This window comes from Grammomys surdaster, unplaced genomic scaffold (assembly GCF_004785775.1).
Source record: "Grammomys surdaster isolate TR1022 unplaced genomic scaffold, NIH_TR_1.0 126028, whole genome shotgun sequence".
Taxonomy (NCBI): Eukaryota; Metazoa; Chordata; class Mammalia; order Rodentia; family Muridae; genus Grammomys; species Grammomys surdaster.
In genome coordinates, this window is record NW_021620841.1 from 3,139,220 (window position 1) to 3,163,641 (window position 24,422).

Genomic DNA, 24,422 nt, shown 5'->3' on the forward strand with positions numbered 1-24,422 from the left:
TATATGTATATGTATATGTATATGTATATGTATATGTATATGTATATGTATGTATATATTTAACAGAGTACTGTTTCAGTTCAATTAGACATATATAGTGTCTTAGTCAGGGTTTCTATTCCTGCACAAACATCATGACCATGAAGCAAGAAAGGATTTATTCAGATTACATTTCCACATTGCTGTTCATCACCAAAGGAAGTCAGGACTGGAACTCACACAGGTCAGGAAGCAGGAGCTGATGCAGAGGCTTTGGAGGGATGTTACTTACTGGCTTGCTTCCTCTGGCTTGCTCAGCTTGCTTTCTTATAGAACCCAAGATTACCACCCACAATGAGACCTTCCTACCCTTGATCACTAATTGAGAAAATGCCTTACAGCTGGATCTCATGGAAGCATTTCCTCAAGGGAGGCTCCTTTCTATGTGATAATTCCAGCTTGTGTCAAGTTGACACACAAAACCAGTCAATACATATAGTTTCTCATTTTCATTTTATTATGGTAAAAACTTTCAAAGCAGCCAGGCATGGTGGCACATACTTTAATCCTTGTACTCAAGAAAAAGAACAGGCATATCTTGCCTTTACACCAAGGTCTAAGCAGTGAATTCTTAGCCAGCCAGGGCTATAGATAAGATATGTCAGAAAGAAATTAGAATATTTCTTCTAGCTTTAGTAGTGCAAAATGTATTATGGTTAGCTGCAATTGTTCTGACTCTTTGCTTCCTTCTGACTTTGTGCCCACTGAGTACCTTTCTTTCAGTCCTTCTTCTCTCTACTCTTAACCACAGGCCTACATTCAAATTCTGTGAGCTCAAATATGACATTTGTCTGAGATTTTGTGCATATATCTCTCTGCACGTAGGTTGTCCCATTTAATCTAGTCATGATTTGTTTCTGATACTGTAATTGTAATTATAAGGTAATGAATTGATATCTAAATAAAATCTTAAAATTAGAAAAGCAGAGAGTTGGAGTTTGTGTGGCATAGCCTCCTACCTGAATACTGTGCATCCCCAAGACAACGTCTGTGAGTGACGGCCAGCAATCTCTGCCTCTCTAAGGGAGAGTCCTTCTCTTTATATATTTAATTATACTTACATTAACTGAGTGTTCCAGTGATCCCTAAATCTGGGGAATTGTATGATTCAGCAGAGTTCCACACAAGCTAAAATACCTCCAATCTGCTTTACAGTCCATAAAATAACATTTTAAGAGATACAGCACAGGAAACCTTAAATATGTGAAGCTTCAACGGGGCATGGTGCTGTATAATATAATTCCATCAATTTGGTGGCTGAGGCATGGGGACCACTAGTTCAAAGCAAGTCTGGGCTAGAGTCTTCAATTTGTCTCAAAAAAAAAAAAGTAAGAGAAAAAAAACAACTAAACAAGCAAACAAGCAGCACAAAAAAATCTAGTTTGAATTTCTGATCGACTGTTAAGGTTGATAAAATCCAATGCAAAGCAACTTTATTCTGTGTTTAGCATTTTTAAGTTTAAATAAGATACTCAATTGAAATAAAATAAACATTTGAAGTAAAAGCTTCTTGGCTATAACCATTCCTACAAGGGTATATCTATAGTCTACAGAACACAAGAACAACCACAAAATTCAACGGCAAAACAGAGGATTATAAAAACTTAAGATCTTATAACTAAAGCATGTTTTATAAAACATCTTCATATAAATAAAACTTTTATGGTTTTTTATGATAAAATGTAACTTCAGTGATAGTATGTTTTACTTGATGTTTACAGGCAAGGCAGATTCTTGAACGCGAGTACAATAACCTCTTGGCCCTGGGAACTGAGCGGCGACTGGATGAAGTAAGTTGTTACCTCTCACTCTGAATTATCTTAGAATGGCCTCCCAGAGAAAGAGCCACTGATTGACTGTCCCAGTATAAAATAGTCAATCCTGAAATCATAGATCTCAATATATTTATATTATATTTGATATCATTGAATCAAATACTATATCTTCCCCCCCATGGGAATAGCTAGGTTTATTATTAATGTACCATCGATAGACTTAAAACCCAACATAGAGACTCACCAGCTTATATGTAGGAATCCATATGTACACACATAGATGCATATAATAACAATGGATTTTAAAAAACCCATGAATTTGAAAGAGAGCAAAGTGGTGGTGCACGCCTTTAATCCCAGCACTTGGGAGACAGAGGCAGACAGATTTCTGAGTTCGAGGCCAGCCTGGTCTACAGAGTGAGTTCTAGGACAGCCAGGGCTATACAGAGAAACCCTGTCTCGAAAAACCAAAAAAAAAAAAAAAAAAAAAAGAAAGAGAGCAAAGAAGGGTATTAGGAAGGTTTTAGAAGCAGAGATAAAGAAATGTAATTGTCTTTATAATCTTAAAAATAATGAGGAAGCCATGAATTTGAGAGTTAGAGCATGGGATGGGTTGTAGGTTAAAAAAAAATATGGGGTTGGAGAAATGATGTAATTATATTTTAACTTGTAAAGACGTTCCTGAGAGCAGACAGGAATAATGACAACACATCTGTGCTTTGAAGGAACCGTGCTTGCCAATGAGGAAGTTCTAGGTATAGCATCTAGAAAGTTTCTCTCTTGTTCCTTAATTTTAAGTTATATTTCTTAGTTTTGACTTTTTATTTAGGACTAAGATTCATGAATGTTCTTATTTTGATATTTAGACATTGAAAAGTAACTTAAAGTAAGACTTGTGTGTGTGTGTGTGTGTGTGTGTGTGTGTGTGTGTGTGTGTTGACCATAAGGTTTCAAGAAACAGAGTTTTTTTTATTATAAACCATTAATATACTAGTATTGATAAGTTGACTTTTAAGAAAGGAACATGCTTATTTTCTCAACATCATGAAATCTTCAGCTTCAGAGTATAAAAGTGGAGAAAATTTGTTTCAATTGAATTGGAAAAATGTATAGTTTTATATGGAGATGTTGGGGTTTCTTCAAAATAGAGAGCATCTTGAAAATCATTGGCTATGATGATTAAATTAAACACAAGAAGCCCAGAGCATAGTAAACAGACACTTAAGTGATTTGGAGAACAAGGAGTATGTAAGAAGATACCTGAAATGTTTGAATGCAATGAAGATTTACAATCTCTACAATTGAAAGATGCTTAAAATATCCCTTTTTGACATTTTTAAGTAATATATTTTTATGGAAGAACTAAAAATGAAATCTTGGGATAGAAAACAGTGTTGTATAATTCCTGTGGATAGTACTGACGTTTTTTAACCATAAAAGCAGCTGTTGGAAACACATTTTATTCTGAAAATGTGTGTAGGTCAGTGTAGAGGGTGAACCTAGAAAATGCTAGATCTTTTTTTTTCACCCTGTGGGAATAGCTTGGTTTATTATTAATGTACCATCGATAGACATAAAACCCAACAGGCTCTTGTCCCAACAAGAAAGTTGAAAAATCATTAACAAGAAGAGCATATGGCAGATATGCTAGGGAGTCAGAGATCCTGTGATTTGCCATCTCTTCTTTGGTACCCAGAAGAGACTGTGAGACTCTCAAGGCTTCCAAAGCTTCTGGGAGTTTAGTGGAATTCTGGGAAAACTGCTTTGCAGAAGCCTATGTGTACAGTGTACCTCTCCCATTCCTTCTCCCTGAAGTAAATTAAATTAATTCCAAGGCCAGGCCCAGAGCTTCTGCCAATTAGAGATAGAAAGGTGATTCCCCTTGACTCCAGTTCAGATTTGTGGGCCTTGTACAACTTCTGGAGCTCCACTGCATGCCCTTGATATAGGAACCAAAGCTCAACATCTCTTTTGGTCATTGTGAACTCCTCAGCCACAGCCTCCAGAGTCTCCTCATCAGGGTCAGGGTCTTTCTCAAAGTGCTGTAATAGCTCCATGAACTGCTGAGGAGTGAATGTAGCATTGCTCTCTGTGGAAGACTGACTCCTGAAATCAAGAAACAGCGCTGTCTCCATCTCAGTTTCTTCCTTCAGAACTACACCTCAATTGAGTTCCCTTCTTCAGTTTCAAAAATGCTAGATCTTATGTCCAATCCAGTTCCACAGAGATGAATCAAATTAGAGTTAACTTGAAATATCAGAAAATATAGCAATAATTCTATATCTAAATGAACAAGGCAGGTGACCTTGCTGTTAAAAGCCCATGTCATCTTGTGCAAAAATAATTTGAGAACCTTATAAATGTAACCCTAACCAACTCCTAGATTAATAATCTTGCCCAAGCAGGATTATGTATAAATTTCTAAAACACAGTTAAAATGCTAAGTAGGTAGCTTAGACAGTAAGTGCTTGTCATTCAGTGTGGAGAATTAAGTGTAAATTTCCATTACCAATATATAAGACAAGGCAAGATACCAAACATCTATGGTTTCTTGCATTGGGTAGCTGAGACAAATGAATGGCTGTAGTTTGCCAGCCAAACTAGTTGAGTCAATAATCTTCAGGGATAGTGAAAATACCATAAATAAATAAATAAATAAATAAATAATAAGGTTAATGATAAAAAATCTGGCCTTCATGCATAAGTGTACATGTGTATGTGCAAACACACACATATATACCATACCCATGTACACACTCAAAGTAACAACACAAGGCTAAATGACAGCAAACTGTCTGGTTTTTGTATACGAACAAGTCTAAATAAGCAACTTGCCTTAACTGTAGTGAACTCACTTCTGCATTTCTGTTGACCACATGTATATTCTGTAGAAATAATTTGAAAAGTTCTAATGTGTATCTAAGAGTTTGACTTCAATGTAAAAGAAACCTTTGGGGGCTAGATAGATAGCTCCATTGTTAATAACATGCACTGTTCTTTCAGAGAACCACGCATAGATCAGTTCCAAGAGCCCATATCAGGCAATTTATAACCATCTGTCCCACCAGCTCCAGGACATCTGACATACTTTTTTGGCTTCTGCAGGCACTGTACACAAGCAAACCCATATACAGAAAAAGTCAGATTTTTAAATTTTTTTTAAAAAGGTGTATTTTAACTTTATCTCTTGAAGACTCATAAGTTATTGCTACTAGAGTATTTGTTGTTTTACTGCAGTAGCTCCTTTGAATGGTAAAAGAACAGTAGACGAGTATCATAATTGAGATGTTCACTCACTGACTTAAAGAATGCATATTAAAGAAGTACTATGGAACTCTACAAGAGAAATAGGGATGGAGGCAACATTTGGGATGTGAATAAATAGAATAAATAATTAATAAAAAGAGTCATACATTTTTAAAATGTCAGATAGGGTTTTGTGTAATTGATAAATTTTAACTTGAACACAATTTCTCCTAAAATCTAGAAGTCGGAGAGGGCATAATATATTTTATCGATCTGCGAGTATCTAAGGTGTGGGATGATGTCAAACAAAATCATTTTTGATGTAGTATATATCATTTAAATTTTAAAAAATGGTTACCAAATATAAACAAAATTTAGGTATTGACAATAGAGGTGTTAATCCTGATTAATATCCAAATTATTTATTCTTTCTCCAAAATAGACCTTCAGTGGTAATTAAATTGACGATCTATATGAGATATGTTATATTGTTCATAGAGAACCAAAACCGGTTGAAATCAATACTGTCAATTATTTCCTGACATCAGACTAAAGTAAAATGAGGTAGCAAAGTAAATGGCAGATGTCTTGTTGAAGGAAGGCTGCCAATCGGATCAAAACATGGAGCAGCAGGTCTCTCATTTTTACCAGTGTGTTTAAAATTTTCCAAACTTCTAGCCCAAGAACGCTATTCTCTGACACCTGTATCAGATGCCTTATGCCCTGAGTCCTGGGTCCTGACCCTCTGAGCAGAGCCTGATGTTAACCGACTAGGATTGCCTTGGTTTTTATGGTCTCTATTTGCATGACAGAGTCTAAACCAAAAACTACATGCACAGAGGCTCATGCTAACCTCCTAGCCCTGCACACTGCTATAGAGAAGTGTGCCCCTTTGCACAGTATAGATCACATGTCAGACAAGGGAAAATGAGAAAAACCCACCTTAACAGCAAAAACGATGACTCCAAGTGGAGACCTCTGCAGCATGTTTCAGAAGTATTCTGTTCATTTATCAAACCGATGCTCTCTCATAGTACACTCAGTTACCCGTTCTTCCTGTTCTGCTGTTAAAGATGGGTTTGTTCACAGCCCATCCTTCTCTGCTACCTTAGTGAGTCAATACTCAGTTTACTACACATGTGGCTGCTTAGCTTCAGGGTCTGTGTCCTGGTGATCTAAGAAGGTAAGATCTATGTGGAATGATTTGTACACTTGCTAGAAATCAACATAAAGAAAATGGTGAATTACATGTTTCGGCTCACTAATTCAAAGGAAAATAATTGCCTTTTGAATAGGAACTTTGTGTGTGCAGAAAGATGAAAGTGGTTATTTCCTTGAAATACACCAGAATTGGTGACCAGAATTACATTTCTGTCTTTATTGAAAACTTCATATACTATATGTTAATTATGCTTTCTCCTCCCCTAAATGTTCCCCCAAATCCCCTACATATCTCAGCTTTGGATACTCACTCGTGTGTTTGCTTGTTTGTTGTAAACACACAGAACCCAATTAATGCTGAGTATATACTATTGGGAGCATGGCTAGCCAAAGAGGGACCACACACCCAGGGGCCATAACTTTAGAGAAAACTATCAGTTATCAATAGCTCCTAAGACATAGGTGGGGATTTAGCATCACTTCCTCCTCCAGACTGGAATTCTGTCTAGTATGAGCTTGCTCAGGTCTCTGGCCTGCAATCACAACCACTGTGAGTTCATTTGTACAGCTGCCCCACTGTGCGTAGAGCACAACTTCCATGTAGTCGTCTACCACCTCTGGCTCTTATGATCCTTCTACTCTTTCTTCCATGATGGTCCCTGAGCCTTGGGAGGACGATGGGGTGCGATGCAGATGTCCAACATAAGACTTTTTATTATTTTGTGCACCTTGACCATGTGAACACCTCTAGGTGTATCACAAACAACTGCAAAAAAGAGTTTCTCTAATGAGATTTGAGATCTATACAAATTTATAGGCACACTGTCAAGTCGTCAGGAGTCAGGATAACGCTATATCCCTTTACCAGTATAATAGGTTATAAGTAAGGTCTCTCTTAAGAACTGTATTCTGTTTAGCCACATGTTCTTGGCCATGAAAATGAATTTAAGTATGAGTCCTGTCTTATGGAGCTGACCTTAAATTAAATCTGAAAGTGGTTTACTCTTATAATGTGAGGTCCACCACAGAGCATATTTTGTTGGACCAATCATCCTTCCAACCCACAGGTTTTCCAGCTGTATAAGAATGACTGATAATTATTTTTCTTTTCCAGTACATTATAGAACTGTAAAAGCTAGTCAATAGGGATGAAGTTTCTAGAAGAATTCTGATTTTTATTCACCAAATTTTATGGCTCTTATATCTGGTGTTTTCAGCAATAGGATCTTTTCACCAAGTTCTGAAGGGTAACCAGAAAGAGTGCATGTAATATTTATTAACTAGAGTTATTTTTTCATTTCAGCATCACCTTAAAATCAAGTGTGTTAATTGAAAGGGTGAAGCCTAGGCTACAAAGGTTTTCAGGAATTCCAGTTAATTTGGAATCACCGGAAAGTCTCACAAATTTCAAGACCAATATTTCTTATTCAGATTATAGCCCATGGTATCATATGTTAACCAGAGTGTCTCAAATATAGATTTTGCATACTATCTAACTCTTGGGTACATGAAAGTGATATTTATTGATTATTAACATCCTTTCTATTCTATGTACCAACTAATACAATTAAGTATATCATCTCATAATGAAAAACTAGCACGATGTATAACAAAATAAACCCAATGATCCATTTTGATAGAAAACCTTTAGTATTTTATAGTTTCAAGAATGTTTAATGGTGACAAACTTTAGATTAGAAATCCTATTTTTTTTTAAATCCCACATTTCTGTCATATTTACTATCTCAATCCGGAATCACCAGAGGGGTTCTAGGTGAAGAAAAGCATGCCTATGTGTATTTGACAGATTGAATGTAAATAAACTCTATCACGAGTTCCTAAGCACACAGATTTATGTACTATAGCTTTATTTGTTTTCATGACATCAAATTCTACCTCTGTACTGGCAGAGTGATGACAAGAATTTCAGACGCGGATCAACCTGGCGGAGGCAGTTCCCTCCTCGTGAAGTTCATGGAATCAGCATGATGCCTGGATCCTCAGAAACATTACCAGCTGGATTCAGGTTGACCACAACGTCTGGCCAGTCCAGAAAAATGACGACAGATGGTACAGTAGTTTTACATTTCTGTTTGTGAAGTAAAAATCTTGTCTAGACAAAGCTATGCAATTCTTCAACTTTGCAGACCCTTCTAGAACTGATTTTTTTCTTAAATTAGTTTGCTTTGCTTGAAATTTACTTTGCTTTTATCAAGAAGAAGACCATTTGAAAATTACCAACGCATGAATCCATGACACTTGATATGCGTTTGAAAAATAAATTACATCCCCCCCCAAAAATAACTCCACTAATGTCCACATCTAGAAAAAAACAACATACATCTTCATGATTTGTATTTCTTTACTCTTCTATTTCAAAAATGAATATTCAATCTAAAATGGAGGTTGGATTTGAATTCAAATAACACTAGATATGGAAATTTACTGTAGCTGACTCTTTTATATGTAGAACTATTACAAATTTTATATTGTATCTTTCAAATTCAGATTCACCAGACATGTTTATCTCTGACCAAGCCAGAAAGCCTTAAAGAAACAAGCACACTCATGAGAAGAGAATTAAACAAACACAAAGCCAAGAGTGATTTACCAATCATATCTCCTTCTGTGGACATTAGACTTTTGATACATCTTTCACAAAAGGAAACGGCCATTCTGGAGAGACAATTTAGAAATAGTAATAGAAATCCACAAATTATTTCTGTTTGGTATGCATTAAAGAAAAATAGTCTTCCTCTTATTATTAAGATAATAATCCAGAATCTTCATTTCTTTTCAAGCTGTTATGGCAATTAAAATTCATCTTGAGCATAAAATGTGGTCTTTGATCTACATTTTTTTTTTTAGCTTGTTAAGATTTTGGAACTTGTTAGCAGGCTCATGAATAATTTAACATGACTGAAATTAGCATAGAAGTTTGCCAATACATAGAGGAAAACAACACAATCCACAAAACTGTGCTCTCTGAGAGTAATCTTTACAACAAAAGCAGGCTCACCCTTGGGAGGTGCTTTGCAACAGATTTCATCTAAGGAGGAATACACAGCAAGTGGAGAGCTCAGCTGAATTGCACTCGGGTAAATTTTCATTAGTCTCTGGGTCTCGAGGAGAGGAACGTTGAGTGGCTTCTGTCTGAGACAAGACAGTCTACTAATATCCTCAGGATCCCTTTACTCAGAGAAAAATCAATCTCTCTCATCTATGATCTGAGAACCTCTAAAGCCCTTTTCTCATTTGCAGTTGCTTCATCAAGACTGCAGAGGTTAGACAACTCCACTGTTCGCACATACTCATGTTGACAAGTCACTCAAAGGAGGCAGCACTGACCTGCTGTGAGTAGTTTCTCTTGGCTGGCCAACAACAAACCAACAGAAAGATGGGATTTACAGAGTCTAGTCAATATAGTCCGTGCCCTTTGGTATGGCCTAGCCATGCAGAGGTGATTCTCCCCTCGAAGAATCTTGAAACTGTAACTCTTCACCTAGCGTTTCCTATCATTACCTGTCTTCTGTGTTTCTTCGTCTGCCTGTTGCAGACCTGTCACTTAGTCATTCCACACTGATGGGTTGCTAAGCAATATTGCTTTCAGGGGCATTTTATTTTGACTCCATAAAGTTTTATTAGTAAGAGTCTGGCATTTGAAAATAGTAACAGATCTCAAGTGCCTGTCTTAGAAGGACATCAAAATAGAGCAATAGACATTTGTGCAAGTTCACAGCCAAATAGTGCAAGACACAGGAAATTAGATGTGGATTAATATTAACAACAAAGTGGAAAATATTGAAATCTCAACATCATACTTTCGATCATTATGATTTATATTTGCTGAAATTTAGTATAAATTTTAAGAACATGGGAAATATAACATAGAAACAAAAATTATAAGAATTAGAAATAGAAATTGCATAAAACTATGTTATACAGATAGAAGCTATGACATTTATAAGGAAATGCTAATCAGTGGAAAATATCTCTATATCAATATAACATGAAATTTTATATTAAAACTTTCATATATATATATATATATATATATATATATATATATATATATATATATATAAAATTTTTGATATATATATAAATTTAAATTTTATGAAAAATACATTAACCCAGAATTTGGATGTACCATACTATCATAATCAATGACCTGATATTTGGAAGCAAATATTTTTCAACTGTATTTGTGCCCAGAGATGAGAGAAGAAAACAGTAGAGATGCAACCTCTGTGCTATTTACTTATTGCCTTGAATCAACATCTATGCACAACATATTATTGTTCTTGAAGGACTAACAATGGTGCTGATATGCTGCCTTACATGGGTCACTAATTAAGAAAACAGAAAACAAAAAAAAAACACTCAGAAAAATAATTTGATTTCTCAAAATGGTACAATAATATAAACATTTTTGTGAAATACAATTTGGTCTCATTAGTCATAGCCTACAATATATAATCATTTGGCTAAATAAGAGACTTTTCAAAATACTGTTTACAGATTCAACACATAATAATTTTTTCAGAAACAATAATTTACTAGTTCATAAATGACTAATATGTTCAGTAGTGCTTGCTGCTTAGCTTTAGACTCATGAGTAGAATTTATCTTGCACTATATTTTCCTGCATGTTATTCTAGTTCATATTTTTTTTTAGTTTTTAACCATTAAATGGAATAAAAATATTAATAGGATAATCAAAGGCAAACTTTATTTTTAGTTTGGTAAGAAATTAAAATAGATGTTATGAAAATAAGCCTAAACATACTTTATATTATTACTCTATTGTGTCAGTAATAAGGTGAGATTTTTCCGTGTGATGTCATGGCTGAAATCTATGGTGTAATACATATTGCTTATACAGAGACATCAAAATATGCTGTTTAATGTTCTATCATGATCAGAGAAAAGCATCGTTTTAAAAACTCTAAAAAATATGAACTAGAATATAAACCTATTCTATGGACTATGCCAAGCTCAACCCAGTTTAATAATTAGCAACCTAAAAAAAATTTCAGAAGGCATGCTTCCATGTTATAGGATGTGTTTCTAGTACACCCATACTTTCTCTGAAGATCAACAAAGTCTACTTAATGCTCCTGAAAATAAATAAATAAATAAACAAACAAACAAGTGAGTGGAGAGTAGTACATGTCACACTATCTACTATAAGATACATCCTCAAAACCTTTCCTTGCACTGGGGTTCGAGGACAGGCCTGTTCAAGCTTCATAGAGGTACATGCCAAACAAAGGTGTGGGATCCATTGGCTGGGAGTTGGCAGTGAACTCATGCTGTATGTCCCCTTTTCAGATGTCATCTTTTCAGTCTACACAACCTAAAGTGCACTACAGCCTAAGAAGACAAACGGAGAAGCCGTCGTGAAGACTGAATTCTAAAGGAATATTATAAGTAACGGTTTACCAAACATTAAATAAGTGACTCTGGGGGGAGTTGGGTATTGAGTTTGATTAGTTTACTATGATTGTAATAAAATGCTTACATCATCTGATAAAAGAGCATCATCCACATCATAACTTCTGTACATCTGATGCTTTTATGAGATGGAACCACTGTTTTTTCATGTTGTAATATAATAGGCATTTACGTATTGCTGTGTATCATTTCTTTTTAATGTGTAAGTCTTCTGTAAATGGATATAAATATGATTTTTTTAAAAAAATAAAATATATGGTTCATGGAGTCTCGAGTGCAAACATTGAACAATTCTAAGTACTGTTTGTATTTTACCATTCCACCATTTATACAGTTTTTGAATTGTAACAGTCAATGAATATGTTTCTTAGAAGTGTGTTTCATGCTTCAACATGCTTCTCCTTCAAGTCTGTCAAACCTTAAAGCTGAACACCTGCCTCTGATCATGTGATTTAACCTGGAGCTCAAAATGACCTTTAAAGGCAATCAGGGATGTGATACTCTCTCTCTCTCTCCTTACAAAAGCACTGTGATGGCTCAACCTGTTTCAAAAGAAAACAAAACCAAACTGTTTACAAGAGTCAAATGCAATGATTTTAACAATTTATATTAAGAAAACCATTACCTAATCTTGTTGCCTGTGGACCAAGACACACACACACACACACACACATGCACACACACACAGACAAATACACAGACAAATACACACACACACACACACACACACACACACACACACACAACTACATGTTCATTCAAAGACCCTGAACTTCCAGCCAGCACTGGACAGAGAATGTCAGCCATTGACGACATGTCTGAGGTCCATTTCCACTGGGGGTAGTGTGGAGGGGCAAAACCCCCCGTTTTTAAAATCACTGTTAACAGGGCATTAACCAGACTCAAGTCTGATATCAAAAGCCTTTAGCTGAAATAACCATTTTTTTGTGACTTCCCTGAATTCACTTTCATCAGAGGAAATAAAGACAGAATGATTAACGTATATAGTGTATAAAAAGTAAAGATGAGTAATCTCTTCCTTGTGGCTTTATTAGGTGGTGTCACTGTTGTTTATTCTTTATTGATATGGGAGATTTCAAAGTGAAACCTATTTAATAATACCATTGATCTAACTGCTGTTTTCCTGCTGCTTGGTCTTATTAAATGCAAGACCCGTCATTAGTAAATTATTTATTTATTTTTTTGTATTTTAATTCGTTATATTTGCACGTACATTTGTTTCGATGTCTATTTTTGTTGAACAGATTCAATCAAAAGGTAATGGTAACAGAAACCCTCTCCATTATCAATAAAAAAAATAATGCTTCCAGTTTCCTGCTTAAGCTTTGTTTTCTAGTAGTATAACACTTTAACAACTTATTTGAATTACAAAGAAAATTATTCAACAATTTCCAATGCAACTTTATTCAAAATCGAGTCTGCCACTAGAGGGAGGTCTAAACCAGCTGATAGAAGTGATTTGGATTTAAAAAGAAAAAAGTTGCTTGAGTGAAAACAATGTGACAGAACATGGAGACTTTTGATTCATCTAAATAAAATAGAAGACAGAAACTCTGATAGCCGTGTGGCAGAAAGATTTATACTCATATTTATATACCCGTGTGACACATAGTTTTGCATAGCTGTAGTAGTGAAATCCTTGTGATAATTAACTTCTAGGGAAGAACATTGCATTTTGTCCCACGGCATTTGATGGCCCATCTCAAGAACCTGCAGTCTGCATGCTTTGAGGTAGAATGGCATGGTCGGAAGCCTGTACTAGAGAAAACCTCTCACCTCATTGACGAAAGAAATGGAGCAAGATGCTACTTCTGGGAACACATAAGAGGGCATATTTCAGTGACCTGAGCACTTTGCACCCAGCATTACCCTGGCCAGGCGCTTTTGGAGAATAATCAATATCCAATTACATAAACCACTCATGCCGTCACCAAAGACAGTTTCTTCTTTTTAGAAATTACATACAAAATACTGACAATCTGTCGTAGGTCCTAATAGTATGATACAAAGTATCAAATTACTTTCCTCGAGAATTATGTAAAATATGCTTGCATATATAAGATAAATTTAGTCAACTATATTTCTTGGTGTTTTGGTTTTTGGTTTTGGTTTTGGTTTTTTCCCTTTAACCATCAATGTCAGGAATTCAAACACTTTAGAATACCACACCAAGCCCTTTCAAATACAAATTTATTTAAGTAAAACAACCTTTTGAGGTATAAAACAAATTTCACTTTTAGCTAGTTAGTGTATTTTTATGAGGAAAAATAAATTGTCACACTCTTTAAACATTAAAGATACTTTTATTTTCATTTTCCAAGTGTCTTACAAATTTAAAAATTTCACAAAATACAAGATCACAGAGAAGTCAACAAGGTAAATGTAAGTATGGTCACATTTCTTGGATTATATCATTACTATTAAAGACACATTCAATTCAAAATATTTTTAGATGTAATTTCACAAACAAAACAAAACAAAAACCTTATGGTGAGATGTTAAAATATACCATTCTTTAATTTTCTCCCAAATTTTTAAGCAGTCTGATGACTTCAATTTTAGCACCACAGAGTGGTCACTGCCTCTAGTCTGCAGGCGAGATGAATTTCCTCATTGAAACATAAGAAAAACAGTTTCTTCTCATGTGTGAAAAACTGTGTTTTGTTTGTATGCTTGTTCATTTGTTTTGTCCATTTTATTTATTTATTTTTTAAGATTCTCTCTACTGGAAAATAGCCCATGCTTACTTGCTGATCTGATAAAAAGTAAAATCTACAAATGGTCCAAAGATAAAAACTTTACTCAATTCTTAGATCTGCCTGAGTTTATAACTGGCAAATAAGAAAATGACAAACTTAGTTAAAGTACCTGATTCATGTTGAGAAAGTGATGAACTGTATTTTAATGTTAACATATTAAAAAGTATTGATTTGTAATCCCCACAGTTGTGATAATGGGTAAAATGTAAAAATGCAATGAATAATTCAAGAAACTCAAGAACTTTGAGTTACAAAATGTCAGTTGGTTTAATTCAGAACACCAAAATAATTAAAGATGATAAAAGATACGTTTTCAATGTTACTAATAAAGAAGGTAGTTTGATCAATAAAACTTCCCTTTGAGAAGCCATTTATCATCCAATCTTCAGCCCAAAGTAGCCTAAAACGAAGCCTTTATATAAGATAGATAGATAGATAGATAGATAGATAGATAGATAGATAGATAGATAGATAGATAATGTTTATGACAAGCAAGTTGCAATCTGTTAATTCTCAACTATATTTCTTGTATTTGTAATTATCTGTTAGGCACAGACCAAAACAGCCAAAAACGAGAGCTTTATGTAGGATATCCATACTTTTGTGACCAGTAAAGTCTAATATGTTGTTTCTTATCTGTATTTCATCTATTTAGACTATCTTCTATGAAGACAATGTGCTCTTCATAACATTTCCAAAGAAAATGAAAAATTGAGAAATAATCCAAGAACTCTCAGAGATTCAATGAACACAGTATACATTTTGAATTTAAGTGTACATTCTAAAAAATAACACATGTAGAACTCTAAGTTCGTTAATAAACTATTTATTTCTATTCTAGTAAATGGATATATTTCTATAAACTTAGTGAAGACTTATTTCCATTTTTGAAAATGCTCCATTGTTTCATAGAAGTGTAGACAGAAATATATATTAGACCATAATTTTTAGATTATTTAATATTTATTCAAATTCAAATTAAAACTTTCAATAAAAGTAAGTGTTTGGGTTTTCTTGAAAACCAGAGGCTCTTTTTAGTATAGCCTCTCTCCTGAGCCATATTTCTTTGGAATCTGAGAGAACTGCAGCCTTGATGGAGCATATAATTTCTAGTATTTAAGGCTGTATATTGTTCTTAAAATCACTTGTTGGGATATGCACCTCAAGAACCATCATAAATTCATTGAGCACCAGTGGTACAGCTCAGAGGAAGGGTGCTTACTTAACATGCACAAGGTTCTTGGTTCAGCCCTTATAAGAGGAAAATAAATGATAATGTGGACCTAAGTATGGTAAAACACACTTCTAACCCCAGCAAATATAAGTAAGAGGCAGGAGGACCAGGATTGGTGAGGCCAACCTAGAAAACACACCATCCATCATAGTCAAAAAAGAGAGAAAGGGAGAGAGAGGGGGGAGAGGGAGGAAGAGGGAGAGAGAGAGAGGGGGAGAGAGAGAGAGAAAGAGAGAGAGAGAGAGAGAGGGAGAGAGAGAGAGAGAGAGAGAGAGAGAGAGAGAGAGAGAGAGGGAGGTGTCAATTGCTATTGACATGGCTCTGAAAATGTATTGACATTTAGCAGAAGACGAAAACTTTCCAATTTCTTGTAACATCTTTCTTGTCATACCTTTCCATTTGGAGGTCATCCCTTGATTTCATTGGAAAATGAAGTCATCCAGATACCAGAGTCAACCATGATAGGAGATTCCAAAAGTCTTCATCTATTCAAAATATTTGGTGGAAGGATGTCTAGGTTCACTGCCAGATACATGCTCCCCCTCCCCCATTACCCAATAACAAGCAACCTAGAAGCGCTGCTCAACCCTGGGTCCTGTGTTGCTAGGCAACCTATTCTGTATTGATAATTACCTAAAAGCATGGTAGTCACCTTTAAAATATTAAACTACATTTGAGTCTCCACGATAACATTTTAAACTATATTCTGACTTTGATTTCATTGATCAAAATGTGGTTGATATTTATCTCCAGAAAGTGCATTTATAGTTCAGATACTCTTGATTAAAATGTGTTTGTAAAGCACATGAATTTGTAAAGCTGTACACCAAAGACATGTTCCTTAATACACTAGATAGCATATAATGATTCATGTTACAGAGAAGAGGAAACAGTACAAACTGGCTCACGTGAAACACAATGTACAGCCTCTTTCAGGGGCCACTAGAGTGACTTAACACTACAGCTCACATTTGAGTTGATAAGGCATTTCTTCAAGTATTTATTTATAGAAAATAAATGACTTAAATCCAGCTAGAAAGTTAAGCAAAGTGATTGAAAATAGTAAACAAAAATCACACAGCCTGCTTCAGAACTTCTTCGATGTGACCAAAAATGCTGGGGTCCTCAATTGTAGGGGTAACCTGGAAATAAATGGGCAGTGTCAGATGAACATCTTCCCTTGAACTTTACTGTGACTTTGTACAACAAATAGTGACATGCTTTGTTTTACTGTTCATTTTTGTTGTTGTTGTTGTTGTTGTTTTAACTTTGTTTTGATTTATTTTTCTTAAGATAGGGTCTTCTGGGGGTACAGGTTGGCTTCAAATGTCTTGGGTAGGAAATCTGTCTTGAGTTCTTTATCTGCCTCCCAAATCTCTCAAACGCTAAAATTATAGGCCCAATAGGATATATGCCCCCGATTATTTCATAAAACACCTGTAAAATAGGGAACTTTAAGCCAAATGCTTAAAATATTGATCTTTTGGGATGGTGAAGGAAAGAGTTTGCTTAGCAAAATTGTTGGTCTTTTTACATATTTCTCCAAAGTTTTTGTTTATTTATTCTGAAAATTGGTTAGAAAGTAATAATTATTATTATATATAAAATTTTTGATGAAATTATAAGATGTGCATGCCAATAACATGCCTTGACATTGAAATATGTACGTACTTGAATCAGTCTAAATTTTCCAAAAATGATTCCTCTCATAATAGTAAAAATAATTAGATGTGATAGGTTAGAACATTTTAGACTTCTCAAACATTTCACTTTCTCATCATGGATGGTCATTAGTGACTGAAATGAAGCAATGTGTACATTTAGTTCAAAGGAATGGATTTCTGCAAGTCTGTTTGAAATTTGCAAAATTGCTGAAAGCAAAGTTCATACAACAGTTCTGATGATTAAAGCACGTGATTTTAACCAGTACTTCTTTCTCAAGCTCTCCTTACAGAGAGTGAAGATGGCTTGGTGGAGATAAAATTCATGATTGATAATCTTAACCTAATAGCGTGTTCCTGGTGTCAAAGAAATTGTGAGAATTATTTCAGAACTCAGCATTAAAGATTCTGAATCATTTACCTTATAAGGCTTGCCATTGACCAGGGCAGACAGTGTAGACCGTGGAATTTTGCCAGACCTGGTTTTGGGTAACTGTTTGACGAAAACTGCATTTCGAAAAGCAGCCACGGGGCCAATGCTCTGCCTAACATGTTTCACAATCTCTTCCAAAACTTGTTCTTCTGTTGCATTTATATCTAGGGGGAAAAGTGAGCTGTTAAGCACCAAATTAATGCTACTCGTCCATGGCCAAACAGTCAGGGATGAAAAATAAGTCTCACCTTTCTTCAACACACAGAGTGCTAGGGGGACGTGACCTTTCAAGGGATCTTCCTTGCCAACCACAGCGCAGTCAGCCACGGTGCCATGTGAAAGGACTGACTGTAATGAGAAAAGACCTGCTGTTAGATGACATATATGCTTATAATCTTAACTCGTAAGAAAAAGAATCCAGTCCTCGCTTGGTCCGTTTTGCTGGGGCAGACTCCTAGCTGGTCTTCTCCCATGAAGATACCATATCCTGACCTATCCTAGAGGAAACACCATACTCAGAGCAGTGGGTAAGAACCCTTCCCCACATCCCTACATCCCAGAGCTGCAGCTGGGAGTCTAGGGCATTCAGGACTCATCACCCACCAAAACCGCCGTTCTCCTGGATACCACTCCCCTTCTGCCCCTTGCTTGGTACTTTTTGCTGGAGCAGACTCCTAGTTAGTCTGCTCCTGTGAATACACCATCCCCTGTACTTAGAGTAGTTGAAGAAGATGGACTCCCAGGGGCTCTAACATGCACAGGATCATAAGATTTCAGGATGTCAGAGGCAGCCTAAGTCCCAGAAGCTCTATTACCCAGGATCTCAAGATCACACAATTACAGAGACAGATGAACTCCAAGGAGTTCTGATATAACCAAGGTAACAGGAGAGAGAGGCTCCAGTCAGAGACACTGAGTGCAGGTAGCACTAGAGATAACCAGATGGCAAAAGACAAATGCAAGAACATAAGCAACAGAAACCAAGGTTGCCTGGCATCATCAGAACCCAGCTAACCCACCATAGCAAGTCCTGTATACTTCATGACACCAGAAAAGCAAGATTCAGATTTAAAATTACTCCTCATGTTGATGATGGAGGACTTTAAGAAGAACATAAATAACTACCTTAAAGAAATACAGGAGAACACAGGTAAACAGGTAGAAACCATTAAAGAGGAAACACAAAAATTTCTTAAAGAATTACAAGAAAATACAACCAGACAGGTGAAGGAATTAAACAAAGCCATCCGGGATCTAAAAATGGACGTAGAAACAAATCACAAAAGGAGACTACCCTGGAGATAGAAAACCTAGGAAAGAACTCAGAAGTCATAGACACAAGTATCACCAAAAGAACATAAGAGATAGAATAGAAAATCTCATGTACAGAAGATACCATGGAAACCATTGACACAACTGTAAAGAAAATGCAAAAAGCTCCAAACCCAAAATATCCAGGAAATCCAGGACACAGTGAGAAGATCAATCCTAAGGATAATAGGTATAGATGAGTGTGAAGATTTCCAACTTAAAGGGCCAGTAAATATCTTCAACAAAATTATAGAAGAAATCTTCCTTAACCTAAAGAAAGAGATGCCCATGAACATACAAGAAACCTACAGAACTCCAAATAGACTACACCAGAAAAGAAATTCCTCCTGTCATATAATAATCAAAACATCAAAGGTACAAAACAAAGAAAGAATATTTAAAAACAGTAAGGGGAAAAGGTCAAGTAACATATAAAGGCAGACCTGTAAGAATTACATCAGATTTCTCAACTGAGACTATAAAAGCCAGATGATACTGGACTGATGTCATACAGACCCTAAGTTTTTCCAGTGGGAAAAGGCAGCATTTTCAAAAAATGGTGCTGGTTCAACTGGAGGTTAGCATGTAGAAGACAAATTCATCCATTCTTATCTCATGTAAAAAGCTCAAGTCCAAGTGGATCAAAGACCTCCACATAAAACCAGATACACTAAAACTAATAGAAGAGAAAGTGGGGAAGAGCCTTGAATACTTGGACACAGGTGAAAAATTCTTAAACCGAACACCAATGGCTTATGCTCTAAGATCAAGACTTGACAAATGGGACCTCATAAAATTGCCAAGTTTCTGTAAAGCAAAGGACACTGTCAATAGGACAAAACAACAGATTGGGAAAAGATCTTTACCAATCCTACATCTGATAGAGGGCTAATATCCTATATATACAAAGAACTCAAGAAATTAGTCTCCAGACAATCAAATAACCTCATTAAAAAAATGGGGTATAGAGCTAGACAGAGAATTCTCAAGTGAGGAAACTTGAATGGCTGAGAAGCACCTAAAGAAATGTTCAACATCCTTAGTCATCAGGGAAATGCAAATCAAAACAACCTTGAGAAAAGGGGATAATATCTGAAATGTAAATAAAGAAGAAGAAGGAGGAGGAGGAGGAAGAGAAGGAGGAGGAGGAGGAGGAGGAGGAGGAGGAGGAGGAGGAGGAGGAGGATCCAGAACTGCTGTCCTGAAATTTCTGACTGGTTCAACTTCACTACATCTGAGGTGAACAGTTAGGATTCCCATGGTTGTTACTCAGGGCTGATGGTGACAAAGAAAAAAATGCTTAGCTTACCCAGAAAAGAAAGGACTTGTTGCTTCTTAATTGTTTACTAATGAAATCAAAGAATGTGCTGTGGGTACCACACATAAAGCACACAGGCTTTCTCTAATGGGAAGCCTTGACTACATTTGACTTCATTTCAGGACTGCCTACCTAACAAGGATACCCCAAGAAAAAGGAGTGAATTTATTTTTGAAGTATAGACACAGAAATCTATTCAGTGGGTTCTCCTTCCATCTAGAGAGGATTTTCTAGAACTTAAGGGAGGTTTGCCAGGAAGAGTAGTCCTAGTAACAGATTATCACCACCATAGGGAGTAATTTATTCATTTTTTCTTCTCTCTCTCTCTCTCTCTCTCTCTCTCTCTCTCTCTCTCTCTCTCTCTCTTTCTCTCCCCCCAATCTTTCACTCTGTAGCCCTGGATGTCTTGCATCTCTTTATGTATACCAGGCTGGCATTGAACTCTGAGATTTGCTCGTTTTGAGTGCTGGGATTAAAGGCATGCACCACCATGTATAGTGCCCCCAAGCTCCCTAGGTTATACAGAAGATACAGTTATCTTGTTAGGTCACAGACTGATCTACCACAGGAAACATACATGCCTGTGGTTCAATGGTCTGCTAAGGTGGGATTTATAAAACTGTATGTGTTTTACTTTTATGTCTTCCTCTGAGATTGATGTGTATTTCAGGCTTTTCAAATGCCTAACAAGAGAGAATAGCCAATGATCTTAATACAAACCTCATTCCCTAGAGCCTTTTCTATCTTCTATTCATTCATTCAACAAATATTGGATGCTTTCTAAACCACAGTACTATAGAGGAAAAATACAGAGTATCATCTCGTGGAGCATAGTGCTCCAGAGAAGATGTATGTTTGATTTTTATATAAAAGAGATATGGCTCCTGAGAAAATGTGTTATCTAAATGCAAGACTCACCCAATGATATGTACCTCAGAAATATCATCCCTTAGCAGATGGCAATAAGAAGACAAGGGTAGATGTTTACCACATGGGGGGGGGGGGCAAGAAAATCTCAATGAAACTTTACCACATCATTTCAAATGAGAAAGAAGTTGGCGTGGCTGGAGAGCAGAGAAAGACAATGGGGAACAGTAGAAGAGAGAAGCAGCTACCTTCTAAGTGGGAGCTGTTTAGGGGACTTGATTCGATTTTTATTTTAGCAACAGTGGGAAAGAATGGAACAACTTCTTCAGGAGGAGGCACAAGGTCAGGGTGAAATTTTAAAGCATTGTTTTTTACCATAGCCATAAAATTATAATAAACTAAGCAGAAAGTCAAAACTTCACATGTAGATTGTGCCCTCACATATGCACAACCTCTCTGACACACCAGGACCAAAGTGGCATATTTGTTATTAAAAAGAACTAATATTGGATGTTACTATTACTCTCGTCCACCATCTACATACTTGTGCAGCTTTGCTGTAATCTATAGGTTTTAACTATATGAGGTGTGTCATCACTGTACAATATACAGGATAGCCTGGCTCATTTAAAACTGCCCCCTCCCTTACCATCCATGACCTCTTCCCATGAACCCTTAATAACAATGATCCTATTGCTCTGTCCAAATTCCCATATAATTAGAATCATACTGGATACATTTTCAGATTGGCTTTTTATAGTAAAGAATAGATTTAGCAAAGCACAGACTTACTTTGATTTCAGTATGCAGAATAGCAAACTATAATGGTAGGTGTCATTTGAGATACGGCAATAGTCTCAGAGTATTATAGTACCTACTAAGCAGTGGTAGTAGAAATAAACATAAATTATGAAGAAAAACAGACAATATGTGATAATACTTTGGATCTGTGGTGTGAATAATCTAGAAAAATTAAGGAAAACCCTGTAAGGTGGTTAGATGATTCAAGATTTAAGCTAGAAACTGGTTGGTTTAGGAAAAAACACCATGGAGATGTTCTCTTCAGATGCCTTGAAGACACCCAAGTAGAAGAGTTGTATACAGGGATCTGAGAAGATTCACGGTCTGAATATCATAATTACATGTGATCCATGCCAAGACAACAATGGAAGTTGTAGACGTAGATCACATTAGTTAGGAAGAAAGTAGCAAGAAGAAAGTTTGAAGGACATAAGAAACTCCAACACCTAATGGAGATACACATACAGATACCAGACACACACACACACACACACACACACACACACAAGCAACTGGCAACATAGAATAAAAAGCCAGAAAGACCAGGTAAATCAAAACACAACAACAGCATTAGGAATGTGCCACCTTTAAGATCCAAGTGGTTTTTTTTGTTGTTGTTGTTGCTGCTGTTGTTTGTTGATGTTGCTGTTTCATTGTTTTCTTTTATGAAGCCATAGTGAAACTGCAGTTTCTTTTTTTTTTTTTCAAAACGCTCAGAACACTCAAGAAACACAAAATCATTTGGTACAGAGTCAATGTGTGACCTCACATGGTCCTGATTGTATATATATGTTATGATGGCATCACTTCTCTGAACTCCTGGGTTGTATTTCTTTCTACGTACACAGCTGAGAATAATACATGCCAAATTAGTGTTGAAGAAAGGAATACATTCTCTGTATGTAGACATTCCAAACTGCTTCACATTTTTATAATCTTACTTTTAAAATCCACATGTTGAAAATACAGACATAACTTAGTGCCTGATTTTCTTACATAGTTACTATAGTTGGTTGCAAGTCTTGATAAAAGAATGCTTACCCCAGAGCAAGTGATATATAGATTTGGTAGGCTAGAGAGTTAGTGTCTGTTTGATTGGATGAATGAAGAGTGACTATTTTACTTGGTTATCTAGAGTTAGTGGTCATCAGCAAAAAGTGTTGAATAGTGCCCCAAGCCTCTGCAACTTAGTTTGTAAAATGCTAACGTCATCTATTCAATGGACATTGATTGAATACTTCTTTCAGGTATTTGGTTGTCTAACTAGTTAGACAATACTTGTAACCAAATATAAATACCGAAATTTCCCACATTGTACTTTTTAACAATTACCATTCAGTGGCCTCGCTTTTCTATCTTTAATGGAGACACATGTTGAACTGGTTAGGGAACTGCTGATTATCTTTAAAAGCCAAGGATAATATGTGAATAAATTACACAGTTCCCTGGAATACATTATAGCAGTGTTTCATTTTCTGGAAACTCCTGTCAGCTCTAAATAAAGTACATTATAATGCATTAAAGTACAATATAATAGTGGATTAAATATAATGCCATTCAACCATTCAATAGGCACTAAGAAAGAAAGAGAAGAGGCTTTCTTAGTTGTTCTACTAATGGCATTTGCATGGCAAATGATAGTTTTAAAGGGACAATTTAAGAGAAAAGCATCAAAATGCTTGTTGACAACATCTGTGATCAAAGAAATCAATCAGAATCCCACGGGGAGGACAGTGAAAGCTCTGTCCGTGCATTGTCTCCACATGAAGCCAATGAACCACTGGTAATGAAGTTGCATTTAAGGAGGTAAGACAAGAGTGCTACTTAAAACACAGCTCTCTTGGTAAGTAACTATCATTGCTGTTCCAAATATGGCCAGTTTTCTATAGGGTTTAATGAATTTGTAAGATCCTAAGTCCTGAAGGAAAGATACTCAAGTTTTGAAGTTCCATTCTTAAGAATTTTACATACAAGAAACATTAAACAGATTCAATAGGTTGTATTCACATTTACACACACACACACACACACACACACATTATAGCTGTATGTAACAATAATAATCATAGCAAAAGATGTCACAAATTTATGAGAATTTAAGGGGGAAGAGAGGAGTTAGAGGAGGATGCATATGAGGAAGTTGGGGGCATAAAGGAAAGGGGGAAAATGATACCATTTTGACTAAAATAGTTTAATAATTATTTTAATCTTAAAAGAAATATTTCAAATCAAGCATTCTCTATGTCTTTCTGGGGCAATTGTTGGTCCCACCATAGGAAGGAGGAAGATATTTTTCTAGTTCCTCTGACATATTCTACATGCTTAGAGAGGTTCAGGCT

General features: G+C 35.9%; 2 protein-coding genes across 18 annotated transcripts in view; one reads left to right on the forward strand and one right to left on the reverse strand.

Moving 5' to 3' along the window:
- The window catches only part of Ppfia2 (PTPRF interacting protein alpha 2), a 428,942-nt gene extending 416,415 nt beyond the window's left edge, over nucleotides 1-12,527 (forward strand). For 9 of the 17 annotated variants that reach the window (XM_028754580.1, XM_028754581.1, XM_028754582.1 and 6 more), the window contains 3 exons: nucleotides 1,761-1,829; nucleotides 8,132-8,291; nucleotides 11,556-11,686. In XM_028754580.1, the coding sequence (XP_028610413.1) occupies nucleotides 1,761-1,829; nucleotides 8,132-8,291; nucleotides 11,556-11,584 (258 nt within the window). In that variant the 3' untranslated portion in view covers nucleotides 11,585-11,686. Of the gene's footprint in view, nucleotides 1-1,760; nucleotides 1,830-8,131; nucleotides 8,292-9,482; nucleotides 9,575-11,555 lie in introns of all 17 variants that reach the window. The other 8 variants (XM_028754574.1, XM_028754576.1, XM_028754578.1 and 5 more) reach the window with 2 other exon arrangements.
- A 1,455-nt stretch (nucleotides 12,528-13,982) lies between these two features.
- Nucleotides 13,983-24,422, reverse strand: part of Acss3 (acyl-CoA synthetase short chain family member 3) — a 163,631-nt gene continuing 153,191 nt past the window's right edge. Inside the window, exons 14-16 of the mRNA XM_028754554.1 lie at nucleotides 18,035-18,134; nucleotides 17,775-17,950; nucleotides 13,983-16,834 (exon numbers count right to left, since the gene is read on the reverse strand). Of these exons, the coding sequence (XP_028610387.1) occupies nucleotides 16,766-16,834; nucleotides 17,775-17,950; nucleotides 18,035-18,134 (345 nt within the window). The 3' untranslated portion in view covers nucleotides 13,983-16,765. The remainder of the gene's footprint in view (nucleotides 16,835-17,774; nucleotides 17,951-18,034; nucleotides 18,135-24,422) is intronic.